Source organism: Talpa occidentalis, unplaced genomic scaffold (assembly GCF_014898055.3).
Source record: "Talpa occidentalis isolate TD23 unplaced genomic scaffold, MPIMG_talOcc4v2.1 talOcc4.12, whole genome shotgun sequence".
Lineage (NCBI taxonomy): Eukaryota > Metazoa > Chordata > Mammalia > Eulipotyphla > Talpidae > Talpa > Talpa occidentalis.
The window spans coordinates 57,161,251-57,175,089 of NW_023601212.1; the positions used below are offsets into that span (position 1 = coordinate 57,161,251).

General features: G+C 46.8%; 1 protein-coding gene across 2 annotated transcripts in view; it reads right to left on the reverse strand.

Annotated features, from left to right (window-relative positions):
* Positions 1-881: 881 nt before the first annotated feature.
* Positions 882-13,839, reverse strand: part of BRINP2 (BMP/retinoic acid inducible neural specific 2) — a 110,191-nt gene continuing 97,233 nt past the window's right edge. For both annotated transcript variants that reach the window (XM_054693449.1, XM_037506420.2), the window contains exons 5-8: positions 11,219-11,324; positions 7,812-8,048; positions 4,572-4,794; positions 882-2,921 (exon numbers count right to left, since the gene is read on the reverse strand). In XM_054693449.1, the coding sequence (XP_054549424.1) occupies positions 1,805-2,921; positions 4,572-4,794; positions 7,812-8,048; positions 11,219-11,324 (1,683 nt within the window). In that variant the 3' untranslated portion in view covers positions 882-1,804. The remainder of the gene's footprint in view (positions 2,922-4,571; positions 4,795-7,811; positions 8,049-11,218; positions 11,325-13,839) is intronic.

The following is a 13,839-nucleotide window of genomic DNA, read 5'->3' on the forward strand; positions in this document are numbered from 1 at the left end:
GCGAGATGATTAAAAAAAAGCTGAAAAATTCTATGTGCAACAGTAAAGGCATAAGGCTCTCAAGCAGATAGACATGACCATATTCTTGTCTCCCAGTTCGTTTTGCACTGAGATGTACCAAGGTAGGGAATGAGGTGCTTAGTAATAATGTGGGAACCTTCCCCTGAATGAAATGGGGGTTGTCATGTCTACACATAGTACTTGGAATATGGGGAATAGACAGGCAGGTGGTTCCCACATGATTGCTAGGAAGCAATTCTCACACCACGGGGGGAGGCACCTGGAGGAGAATGATGCGGTCACCCTGCACAGCGGATGTCAAACCTGCTTCTTAGGCTGGGAAGGTGTCTATCCGATGGAATGGAGAAAGCAGTTCCATGTCTGCATCATTCCCAATTTCCTTAAAGGGTGACCCCAAACCATAAGGTGCAGAGTATGGGAGAGTCTCCTGATGTCCACAGCAGTATAGGCAGAGCCCCCATTAGCTGATGTTTGTCTAGCACAAGGGTGCTGTTCCCCTTGTGAGCAGGAAGTTACGTACAGTAACTGATGGTGGGAAGTCCTGGTGGTAGAACCCATGTTAGTCCTGACACCTGGGAAAAAGGACAGGGGGTAGCCAGCTGACTGAGAGAGTTCTGCCTCACTGCATAGTCTCTCCTCTCTCTCTCTCTCTCTCTCTCTCTCTCTCTCTCTCTCTCTCTCTCTCTCTCACACACACACACACACACCCCAGTCAAACTATATAGTAATATCCACCACCCTCGGTGATCACACACAAAGAGCCGTTTACAAGACTAAAAATCCAGGCCACCTAGGGACCTATCCCTTTTTTTCTCTTTTCTCTCTCATTTTCCCCCTAAAGAAGGTCTTTTTAAAAAATGTATTAAACCAGATAAATTTTTACTCAGATGTTCATGTGGCTGGAGCAGATTGACAAGGAAAACAATCACAAAATAAATATTTTTGTTTTTTTAAAAAAAACAACATTTCCCTATACATTGTCTCTCTAACTTGACAGAGCTGCTTTCTTGGACACAACGGGAGCTGTTGGAAGAGGAGCCACAAGGGAATCAGGGGACTTGGAACAAGCCAGGGTCCCCAAAACTGGGGAAGTCCAGGAAGCAAGGGGGCCTGGGCAGAGGGAGGAGGGGGAGCAAGGCTGCCCGTGCTGAGTGGGCCTCTCTTCTCCACTGGTGTCGCCGTCGCCTGCTTCCTGGGGGAGTGGGCTGAGGAGCACTCAGTGTCCGGGGGGCAGGGGCGGCATACAAAAAGTAAGAACCAGTGTGGGGCATCAGGGAACAAAACCATTTTAAGAAATCTGGTTAAAAAGAATACAAAAGTGACTCCACAGAGAGGGAGGAAGAGCTCCAACCCCTCCCTTCTTGTCCCTCTTGTTTTCTTGAATGACAAGAATCACTTTTAAGGATTTGTTTGTTTCATGGTTTGGCTGGTTCTTTTCCTCAGTCTCTCCCTTGGCTCCTCTCCTTCAACTGCATTCATTTTAGAAAGCACCGACTTTACAGATACGAGGCTACTGAGTTGTGGCCTCCCTGTGGGAGTGTGTGTTTGTGTGTGTGTGTGTGTGTGTGTGCGTGCATGCGTGTGTGCACGCTTGTGGTGAGTGATTGCATCTGTGCAGTGGCTGTTTCTTTCTCTCCTGCTCGCATCAGTCCAAGCCCCGACATCCCATCAGCTGGGCACTGAAAAGTCTCAAGGGAGCACCCGTTGGCACTAAGGTGAGGGCTTAGATCTTTGCACCTGGGATTCCAGGACCTCCCTGCCCAGCCCCAGAGTAGGCCCCCCATTAGCTACAGAGTTTGCCTGTCTCATACTCCACCGGGTTTGGTAGCTTGGAGTTAAATGCCCTCAGGGAGGACTGGATCCTGCCCACCTCGTTGTTAGCCAGTTTGAGGCGATGTCGGAGCAAGCAGGAGAAAAGGTCAAGCCGGACTTTGCCAGGTGGAGAAAGCTGGTTTACCCGGTCCCTAAGCTCAATGAGCTGCAAGAGAGCAGAGTCCTGGGAACCTTGAGTGTAGGGATAGTCCAGCTGGAGGATTAAGTCCCGGATGGCATCCGGGTCAAAGGGCAGGCTGTAGCCAAACACCTGCAAGGTGTTGATTTTCATGTAGCCCAAGTTCTTGGAGGGGTCGGTCATCTCCAGGGGCTCATAGTAGATTGTCTCGTTGGAGCTGTCATCCAGGGACTTGATTCGACTCCGCAGGTAAACATGGACTGTCTCAAAGAAGGTCTTCCACCTGTTTCCCAAGGTGATAGTCCAGTTTTGGCACTGGGCTGCAGCATCCACGTTAGTCCTTTCCCAATCAGGGAAGTCACCCTCATTCACGGGCATGAACCAGCTCTCAGAGTGGCTTCCCCCAAAGGGGTTGACATAGATGGCCATGACAGGCTCCAGGGTGCTGTTCTTGGTGAGGCAGATCTGCAGGGACAAGGCCAGCATCACGTGCACCAGCCCGGGCTTGTATTTGTTGCTCTTGAGGGTGAGCAGCATACGCTTCCTCCAGGAAGGGTCAAACCAGCTGCCCAGACGCATGTCATTGCTGATGAAGATGGAGTGCACCTCGATGCGGCTGTCCCGCTTCTGCAGCAGGTACTTCAGCTCCAGGTCCTGCAGGTCTGTCTCCAGGCCCAGAAAGTTCTCCAGGGACTCTGCCACCTCCGGCCGGCACAAGCCCTGGGCCAGCACGTAGCCTGGGTTGCAGCTCCCACAGCGTGTGCTGTTGTCCGGAGCGCAGTGGGCACAGGCAGGCCCTTCCCCCAAGGCACACGGGATGGGGCCCTGGCAGGAAGACTGGTCATAGGGGCAGGTGCAGCTGTGGCTCTGTTCCAGGAAGGTACCAGGGAAGGTGCTTTCCCCACAGTAGAGGAGGGACTGGACTCGGTTCCACCAGTAGGCCAAGGACCTTTGGGAGGGGAAATAAAAATGAAGCAAGAATCAAAGGAAGATGCACGCTGCCATCTTCCCCGAGGGTAGCAGGGCACTGACTAATAGGCAGGGAAAGTGATGAAGAAGATAAGAGTCCCAAGTTCTCTGCGTGATGGAAACCCCACTGTACCACTTTGGAATGATTGAGTAAAGCCTGGAGCACAGTGTTTGATAGATAGCACCAGAAATATTTGACATCACATTTATACTGGAAGCAGCCAGGCTCATCCCCCCAGTACCACTTCATTCCCTCACTTAAAAGCCTACAGAAGATCTCCAGCATCTTTCATATGTAATCTAGATAAATAGATCTTCTAAATAAGATGCTCTAACAACTGACTCTCCAAATAGCAACGCGACTTCTTTCCCACGTCACAGGCTCTGTGCCGCCAGTGCTCTCTGCTTCTATCAGTTTTCCAAGAGCAGGACTTTTCTGTGATTGACTTTCTCTTAAGATTTAAATGTCAGCTGTTACCTTACCTCCTCAAGGAGGTCTCTCCTGAGTCCCTGTTTCAAGGAACCACTCTGTTGCTCTTTACCAAGTCACCCTGTTTCCATGCAACCCACAGCAATTACCAGCATCTGAAGTGATTGTGTTTATTTATTTGCTTACTTGTTAGTAGATTGCTTCCCTGCAAATGACATGAGAGCAGGGACCATGCATTATTCACGTATTCTCAAAAACTAGGATTATTCCTGGTGCATGGTAAGCACTTAATAATTATTTCTTGAAAAGAAATAAATGAACCCCTTTCAAAAGCCCTCGCTGGCCCATCCTCTCCATTCATGCTTCCCTTCTTACCCATGTGTCGGGGAGAGTCAGACATCTAGGCTGCTGTAGGGGGAGCCCCTCCCTTCCCACCCCCTGCAGTTTCCATGTCAGATGCACAGATAATTTCCATTCCTCTCTCATACGAACTGGCCAAAACTTCCTTCTCCAAAGTCATTTCCCTCTCTAGTCTTTGCTTCTACTAGACCATGCCTTTGATTTATTTATGTTCCATGAACATGAATTTAAGTGGCCTTAAGTGGCTGCCACATAGTTATAATTTTCTCATTTTTATGTTTCTGTATATTTATTCAAGCTTTCCCATTAAATATCCCCCACTGCCTAGTAATAGGCCATGCAATATGGATTTGAGAAAAACTTGTGCAATAAAGGAGTAAGCAAGAGGATCAGTGAGGGGACAACTCTACTCTCTCCCCAAGGGCATGGGACTCAGCTTTATTTCCTCCTGTGACACAGACTAGATCCTGCTTTGAAACAAGCCAGTGTGTGTGTTTCTCATCAGATGCAAATGGGGTATAAGCTTTAACACCCCCCCTTCCTTTCCTAAAAGACTTACTAAAATGGAAATGAGTAAGTGAGAATTAGAGTATTATTAGAATAATATTTGAATCTACTATAACTTCTATAAAAATAGTATTAGTCTCTCTCTCTCTCTTCAGACACAACTCACAATTGAGAAGGATCTTAGTAGGTCAGGATAACAGGAGATTCTCAAAGACCTGGTGTGGGTCACCAGACCCAGATCTCTCTTGTGGGACTGAGTGTCCCCCCTCACCCAGCCGCCTTTGTGGGTTGGGGGGCAGTGCTGGGCTCTGGGTCTGGGTCTGGGGTGCTCACCTCTCCTTGGGCAGGCGGAAGCGAGGCTGCCGATGGCAACGCTTGCAGAGGTTGAAGAGCCGGCGGACGATCCGATGGGTCTTCTTGAATAGCACTTTCAAACTGGCCCCCAGCTGCTGGTAGCGATGCTGGAGGTTGCTGTCCATGGCCCAGAACTGGGAGACAGCCGTGGAGTTCAGGAACCTGTCATCCGGCAGCCTCTTCAGCAGGGTCTGGAACTCCTCTGTGGGCGAGGACACAGGGCTGAGGTGACTGGGAGCTATGTGGAACCTGGAAGGGACAAGGGGTGGCTCCCCAGCTCCAGCGGCCCCTTAGAGTCACTGCACAAGGAGGGAGGCTTCACATTCACTTTCCCAGGTATTTTTATTTCTCACCAGTTGTATTGAGAATCAAAGTGTGGCTTTAGGATTCTTTACCATTCTTCTGATTCATTAATATGCTTCTAAATTTCACAACAGCTCTGTTACTACCCTAGGGGCTGGAGGTCCTGCTATTGTCAATGACTTTGGAATGCATTTCTGTTAGGGGAGGTATGGTGTTCCCCACCCCGACTTACATGCAGCAGCCTGGGTCTAGCTACTGGGAACCAGGGCTACAGCTGAGGGGCCAGGTAACATGGGAGGCAGATGAACCTGAGGCTCTTGCTTTCCTGACTGACTTGTGTGCAGGGAATTGAGTAATCTTGGAAAGAGACACAAGGAGGAGAGACGTAGAGACACTTGACAGAGACACGTGGGTGAGAGACATGTGGGGAGGCTGACAGTGGCAGCCGTTATCTTGATTTATATTTTGATTTTTCTTCTTTTGTCCCAGACATAGCTTACATAGCTTACCTGGCCCCTTGCACCAATTTCTTGTGTTTCTCTACCTAAAGTTGCCTTCGGCTTATAGCAAGGAGTGCCCCTTCAGACTGACCCTGTTTGTATGGACATTTGTCCATGAGATGGGTAATTTGGGGTGTTTTATTGGGAAACTATTAATAGTAATAGCCTCTGTTCCCTCCCTATGCACATAGTTCTATTAAAGAGCTATCAGATTAAGAGTCTGCTTTGCCTTTGTGTGCACAGATGGCCAGATCCCTTTAGAGTGTGCAAGTTTGGGGACCCAGGGAGCCTATCAGTCACATGTTCACATGTCTTTTCCCCTTTATATTTCCTTGTAAGTCATTCACAATTTGTCTCAGGTCAGTCTTCTTCAATTAAACCTCAGCACTCCTGTGGCAGCTGAGAGGTACTCATGAAGAAGAGCATGAATGTACACCACCTGCCAATGTGGGTGCAGAGCTCAGAGTTCCTGGCTCAGAAATTTTAGAAATCTTTCAGCCCCACCAGCCAGCCTCTCCCCTGCACATCCTTCTTTCTGACTCTAGGATACCCTTCCTCCCTTTCAAGCTTCAGTTCTTGGCCAGAAACCCCATTTTTTTTTTATCATTGACCTGCAAGCTGCGTGCTTTCTGATTCTCAGCTCCTACTGAAGTCTGAGTTCCCAGAGCATCCTGGGTGCAACATGTTTTCTGAATCCGTGCCCAGATGTCCATCCAAGGCTCTGCTTTTAATTGGGACTTGCGGCACCTCATCTCCTGGTGAGGATCCAGAAAGCCCTTATTTACTCATTAGCAGTAACTCATGGTAGTGAAATCCCAAAGTCATTCCCCACATACTTAGAAGTTACAGAGCACGCACCATCACCATTAGCCGGAGCAGCTCAAGTTGAGGGACCAGAATGTGATATTCTCCTTATCTACTATATGTCATATCTAGGACTTGAAAAGGCAATGCCTGGGGTCTCAGCTCATTCTATTTTTTCAAGTACCCGCTCCTTTATCTCTCCAGAAGGTTGAGGAATCTTACCTAGTAATGGCATTAATAACTAACATGCACACAGCTCTTTATAAAACATTTAAGCATATAACAGGGCATAGAGAATAACAGGATAATCTTCCATGTGACCATCACGTAGCTTTTGCCATTTTGCCCTATTGGCTTCAGATTATTTCTAAGAAATAAGGTAAAAATAGATATACTTGAAGTCCCCAAATTTTTCTCCTCTGCATCTAGGTATACCCATTCTCTCAGATGTTTTATCATTATCACATATTTCTAAATGTTTTCCACACATATATTTATTACAAATAAAATAGTATGTATGGGCTAGCATATTTTAATACCATATAAACATCAAATATACATTATATTTGATAAATTATAGCACTACATAAAATAATATGTAGATGTTTATAATACATAACCTTTTCATTTGTTTTGTTTTATCTAATATATCCATGTGCTATCATTCATTTAGTATTGAAATGTATAAATATACCATGTAGATTTCTTTATACATGAAATTTTATCTACATTATCCCATATGAACCCTCCATCCTCCTCATATTATCACTTTCCATCTTTTACAAATGAGGGAACAAAGCTGTGTGGCAATCCCAACGGCACAAAGCTGGTAACAATACTTTAGTCAATTCGGGCCACTATAACAAAATACCATAGACTGGGTGTCTTCTAAACAACAGAAGTTTATTTCTAACATTACTGGAGGCCAGAAGTCCAAAATCAGGATGCCAGCAGGGTCCAGTTCTGGGGAAAGCCTCTTCTAGGTTGCAGGTGGCCAATTGCTCCCTATGTCCTCAGGCAGTGGAAGCAATGAGGGAGCTCTGTGGGGTCTCTTTAATAAAGGCACTAATCCCATTCATGCAGGCTCTTCCCTCAGGACCCAATCACCTCTTAAAGACCCTACTTCCTTATACCAACACCTACGCCATTCATTTTCTATACATGAATTTTAGGGACACAACCTTCAAACTATACACAGAGCAAGGCTCCAAAACCAAATCCTCTGAATCTAGGTCCCAAGATAACATTGATATTACTTATATCAGCAATAAGCAATAACTAGCATGTGCTGAGTGCCTCCTGAAACTATTCTACATACTATTCATTCAACCAATATTTCTTTTGCACCTCATAGGTGGCATTGTTCTTGGCTCTTTGGAATCTGAAGCAAATCAGGCAGACCAGTCTATGGGCCCGATTGCATGTACATTACCTTAAAACACATCCTCATTTGCATAGTATGCAAAGGAACAATTTAAGACTTCCTGTGGTGACATAACTGCTTGAGGTCAGAAACAGCAAGTGGCTGAGCTGGGGTCTGAGCTGAGTTCTCCATGTCCTTGCCATGCACCTCATGGCCACCTCCCATTGACAGGGACTTTCAGTTGCTCACCTGACTCCTCAAACTGCCGGTTATGAGTAGCCCAGGAGTCCTGGATCTGCAGCAGGCTGTCCTCCATGGCCTGGATGTCGGCGTCAGGACAGTTGCATTCTGGGAAGGAGGGGCTGCACTTGCACCAACAGTCATTCTCTTTGCAGATAAGCTCGCCCTCAGAGCTGCATGTGATGTAGCTGAGGGCCGCGGTCACAAAGCGTTCCCGCAGGTACTCGGGCAGCAGCACCTGCAGGCCTAGGGAAAGGATGAACCAGGGAATTGCTGGATGGAACCAGCAGGGACTCAGTTTCCCACACCCAAGGCTGCAGGAGCCCCAGCTGGGGTTCTGCTGACTTGTACAACCTGAGCCCAAGAATGGTCACCCCGGGGCCTGATCCTGCTGAGCTAGTTGGGAGAGAGGGTTACCGCTGCCCTGGTGACAGATGGGGGAGGATCTGAAAATGCAGATGAGGAACATCAAAGCCCAAGGCTTAGTGGAACCCTCACATCAGCCAAATTGAGAGCGTGCATATCATCTGAACAGGCTTATTGGCTACACATCAGCATTTCTAGGATAGAAACGGAAAGATGTTTCAGATAAAAGAGCTTACAGCCCTCACATGGGAGGGATCAGGGCTCGGTGGACTTTTTGCTATCCCTGCCATAGCTTTCCTATTCCTAGCTTCATTGAGATTAGCAGCACGCATCCCAGGGTGTTACTGAACGCTGACCCTCCTGGGCCCACTCAGCCCTGATGACCCAGGAGGTTTCCCTGTTTGGAGAGAGAGAGACATGTATTGTGGGTATGTACTGGCTAGGCACTGCACCACGTACTTTCCATATGTGATCACAAGAAACATGTGTGTTCATATTGAGGTTCTTACAGGTGACAAAATCCAAGCCTAGTAACCACAGTGATCTGCCCAAGTCACAGTACTGGTAAAATCGACTTGGTGTCATACCCTACATTTGTCCCATCAAGTCACATCACATAACTGGGACTAGATGCCCCATCTCAATATAATACAACTCTTAAGGAGATTTTTTTTTTTAATTTTTATTTTTTTTTATTTATAGAGGCATGTTTTATTTATTTATTTGTTTGTTTGTTTGTTTTGTTTATACATGCACTGGGTACAGTCAGAAGCGCGGGAGGGTGAGAGAATTCACCAGAGCCAGAGCAGGGAGCAGAGCAGGCAGAAGAACTGAAGTATACTGCTGAGGGGAGCAGCGGGCGGCAGGAGAGGTCTGCGCACCATGTGGGACCCTCCTCCGGTGGCAGGGGAGCAGCCGGGGATCGAACCGGCGCCGCAGAGGCCGCGGGCAGCTTCGCAACCCAGCACTCAACCGCTGCACCACCGGGGAGGCCCTCTTAAGGAGATTTGACAGTAGAATGGTGCTAGACCCTCCCAGATCAGTCAGGCCTGGATAGACCTGAATGGCTTTGAGCTTTTTGTAATTAGCTTCCTCTGATCTTGGATATAATCCACTAAATTGCTCCAAGCTTCAGTTTTCCTACCCATCTGTGGTAGATATTTGTTCACCAGTAGCAGAACGCATTCTTCATTGGCTTCCAGCCACACAGGGTGGCTACTGAAAACATATCAAAAGATGAAAGACAGGCATGACTTTGGATGCAGCCTAGGGCAGGTTCAAGGTCAGAGCTGTAGGAGGCTCCCCCAGAAGGGACACTGTGAGACCCTGTGCCAGGAGAGTGAGGGACTTGAGGACTTCTGCATATGAAAGCTCTCCTTACCTCAAATGTCTGCCTGCTCTTTATTTTCACAACCTTGACCTTGTCCTTAACTAGAAATCAGAGAACCCAATGCATGTATCCCAGTCTCAGCAGACCTCAAAATACAACTTAGAATTGCAGCAGCAGTGGACACTTCTTCTTTGACGCCACCTCCTATTCTGAACTCCTAATTTTCCCTTTCTTGACATTGTGCCCACAGTGCCAGTCCTCGCCACACACCCTGTCCACATGCTTGCTTTCAACACATATCCCGCTCCAAACCCTTTCCTTTCACCTCCCCTGTACCTCCCTCCTCCTCACCATAACATTTCCCATTGCTATAAAATAAGTGCCCTGAGCAACATCTGCATGAGTGATGGGCTATAAAATTAAATGGCATAAACTATTCCAAATGAACCACCAGACATTGTGAACTTCACTCATCACTAATTTCCAGACACAACCCCAGCCCATGCAGGGACACAGAAGAGGGATGCTAATTGCATTAGGTGGCTCTAAATAAAGGATTCTTACTCCTCTTTATTTTATATTCCTTGATACGTAAAGCATTAATGGGTTGCATCTGGCTCAGGTTGCCTGGAATTTGTAATCATAGATCCTGTGTGAGGGCTATTGATTTTATAATACAGAGACAATAATATCTTAAGCAGAGTCTGAATCAGTTAGGCCTTAAGAAAAATGCATTTTTCCCACTGCCAAACGGTCCTGTCTGAACCAGTTTGCTTACCCCTGCCCTCAGGATGCTTAGGGGACAGAGCAGAAGGTGAGTGTCTCCCCTTATCTCTCAGGCTCCAGAGCTAATGTGACTCCCTTTCTACTTGCCTACTCTCCCATTTTGGCTTGTTCTGTCTCCAACTGAGGTTCCCGTTCCTCTCAAACTCTTCCCCTGCTTTGGAATCTTCCATGGAAGGTCACAGACTCATAATCAAAAGCAGAGACTACTCTCAGAGTAACCAGTGGTCCCATGTTTACTTTTAGTTCAGCTAGGAGAGGAGAGCTCCAAATGGCTCTGCAAAATCCATGTGTCCCCTAGTATTTTCTTAAGAGAAAGCAGAGACTTGTTGGAGCAACAAAGGAGATCTTCAAGCTAGATCAAGGCTCCAGGGATGGCTGCGCTTGCTGTTTGTAGGAAAGGGTCTGCAGTTCCTGGAAAGACTGTAAGGTGGGATGATTTGATGGTGTGAGCAATGGATTTTGGGTGGAAGGCAAACCATGTCAGAAGTGTTCTCCAAAGAATGATAGAAAGCTGTGACGTGCATAGCCCAGAACTCTAGATAGTTCTTGTCTTAAGAAGGGGCAGGTATTGGGGCCTCCCCTGATGGCGCAGGCGGTTGAATGCTGTGCTGTGAAGCTGTCCTCAGCCTCTGCAGCGCTGGTTTGATCCCGGCCGGCTGGCAAGGGTCCCATATGTTGCAGCAGACCTCTCCTGTCTCGCCCTCTGCTCCCCTCAGCAGTGTATTTCGTCAGTCTGCCTGTTCTGCTCCCCACTCTGTCTCTGGTGAATCCTCTCATCCTCCCACACACCTGACCTGTACCCCAGTTCTTGTATAAATAAATAAATAAATCTTTGAAAAAAAAGAAGGGGCAGGTAGGACTTTGACTTCCTCCTAGATGACCCAAGTTTTTCACCAGAAGTGAAAAGTGTGAATAGCATCACCAGGCAACTTACCAAGTAACTGCACTTTGTTCTCCGGACTCTGCACCAGGACAGAGCTGACCGAGTCCAGGTTGTCGTAGTTGCTGCAGCCCAGCGGGCCTGTCCTGGTTTCTGTGACCTAGAAAGAGAGGGCAGGGTGTAGTTTAGACAGTAAGCAGGGACTCTCCTCCAGTCACCCAATCTCAGGCTCTGTGTCCTATCCTTGACCAGCCAAAGGAACAACATTTCTCCCCTCCGCTGTGAGCATGAAGCCACAGCTTTTCTTCCTTGTCTCAGGATAGTATCACTGATATGAGGGTGGCCGCAGGCACACGTGAGTGGGAGTCTTTAAGAGGCCACCAAGCGGAATGTGCATCTGGGATGAGAAAATTCAACATGGAGGAGGCTGGACCTTGATTCTGGAGTCTCCCTTCTCTCCCAGACAAGACAGAGGCCAGATTTGGACACTGTCAGCCTGCTGGTGACCCCAGCTGCACCCACTTGCTGTGGTGCCCACAGGCATCAGGGATCCCAGACATAAAAAGCACTTGAGATATATGAATTATGAGTATTATTATTAGTATTAAACATTTAAGTCCCACCTCAGCACTGAGACATCCTTAGAGGAAATCAGCCATGGGCTTCCTGCATATTTTAATGAGTACATTAAATATTCATAAGCTCTTATAGCCATGTAATATTCCAAAACACCATCGAGTCATTTTAAAATATTATAAAGTTGGCCTATCAGTTTTTCCCTGATGTTTAAAGTATAAGATGAAAAATGGGAAGCTTTAAATGCACTGAAATAATTATGTAATAAGAATGATGGGGACCTGAGGCTCTTTCTTCTCAGGATCTCTGAAGGCTTTGCCAACAATCAATCAACCAATCAAGGAATATTTATTGAGCAGCCACTATTCATGTCCTTACAATTCATCAAACATTCATAGAGTGCCTTCCTGGAGTTTCTTCAAGGAAGTCTGCTTCTACCTCAGCCTCCCGTCTTCCTTCCGGACACCACTGTTCTGGAGCAGGCATGCAGATCCCACCCTCTTCTGCTAGGGTTCAATTCATATCTGGTTTCTGTCCACACTAACGGCTCCCTAAGTTCATATTTACTTTGCTTGGTTTGTTCTCAACAGCAATTAACAGTGTGTGGCCTATAGTAGGTACTCAATAAGGAAGAGAATGTATGAGATACGCTGTGCACCGTGTGCTCCCAGAGATGACAACTCTTGTGGGAGGTGGGGACTGAACTTCCCAGCGAGGCAGAAGCAATATGTCAGCGAGCACAAGAGAAGACTGCTCCAAACCAAGGCAAAGCAAGGGAAGAAGTAGCAGAGGAGACACTGACTGAGTAGGAAGTAGACACGAAGAGAAGGGAGGGAAAGGCACTTTGGGGAAAAGAAGGGGCAGTCTGGTGTGCAACATGCAGGTTCAAAAGTGTGTAACTTGGGAGTCTAGCAGTTACCATGGTAATACCAAAGTGTAAGTGGCATTGTTAAGGGCAATTTACTAAACTTAGACTTAGAAAACACACATGGAACACAGTAACCAAGTGAAAGGTGATGTGATGACTGAAAGTACAATAGGGAGAGAGAGGTACAGAACTATAGAGATCCTCGTAGCTTACCATAGTCCCAGAGGACTTCCTGGAGGCAGTGACCATAAATTTGTCTTGAATGATGAGTAGCAGTGGGAGGAAAGGAGCAGGGAGATGGAAGAAAGATAGATAACAACGGACAAAGTCCATGGGGCAACCAGTGACAGACATGGTGCATGAGAAACAGCAAGACCTACCCTGAATGAATCATGTGACCAAGATTGTGCAGAGGCAGGTACAACCTTTTTATACTTCTCCACACCCTTCCTCCACAATAATCCCCCTTAACCTTCCCAGTAACTCTCTGAGATGAGTCTCACAACTATCATCCTCCCAAGGAGGATACCAAAGTTCAGAAAATTACAGTTTCCAAGATCCCAGGGCTGGAATCTAAATAGGGTGTTCACTTTGAGATCTGATTCCAATTCAATGCCCCTGTTGTCTCCTCTGAGGGCATATCAAGGAACTGCAGAAAATAAAGTGATCTGAACCCCTTTAGATGGCATTGCCTATAAAAACAAGTATAAACAGACAATGTATCCAGCATATTTAAGTGATCTGCCTTCTCAGAATGTGAACATCAGATGAAGTATATTGTATGAAGCTTGGCTAGTATTACCCTTACATTACAGAGTAGGGAACCAAAACCAGATAGATTAAATGATTTTCAGGTCACCTGCAGGGCTCAGAATCATTCCATTTATTCATTCTTTGATTTTATTCATTTAAGAATATTCAAGGAACATCCAGAACTCACAGTGGGTCACTGCCTTAAGGAGTTTACAGAAAAGTAGAAACGTGTTTTCAGGATCTGTGTCCAAGCTATTACACAAGGGCCTGCCTCTCGCCACAGGTGGGTACTAGGTGCTAAAAAATGTCTCTCTCCTGAGTGAGAAGGTGATTGGCTAACTGTCAGACTGCAGAGCCATCCGTATTTCAAAGTATTCTTTATATACTGTAAAAACTCCTCATTTGAGTCATGGGCAAGGATGAACCCAGATATTCTGGGTACATATGCCCCTCTTGAAGTAGGGTTGGCTGAAAGGCA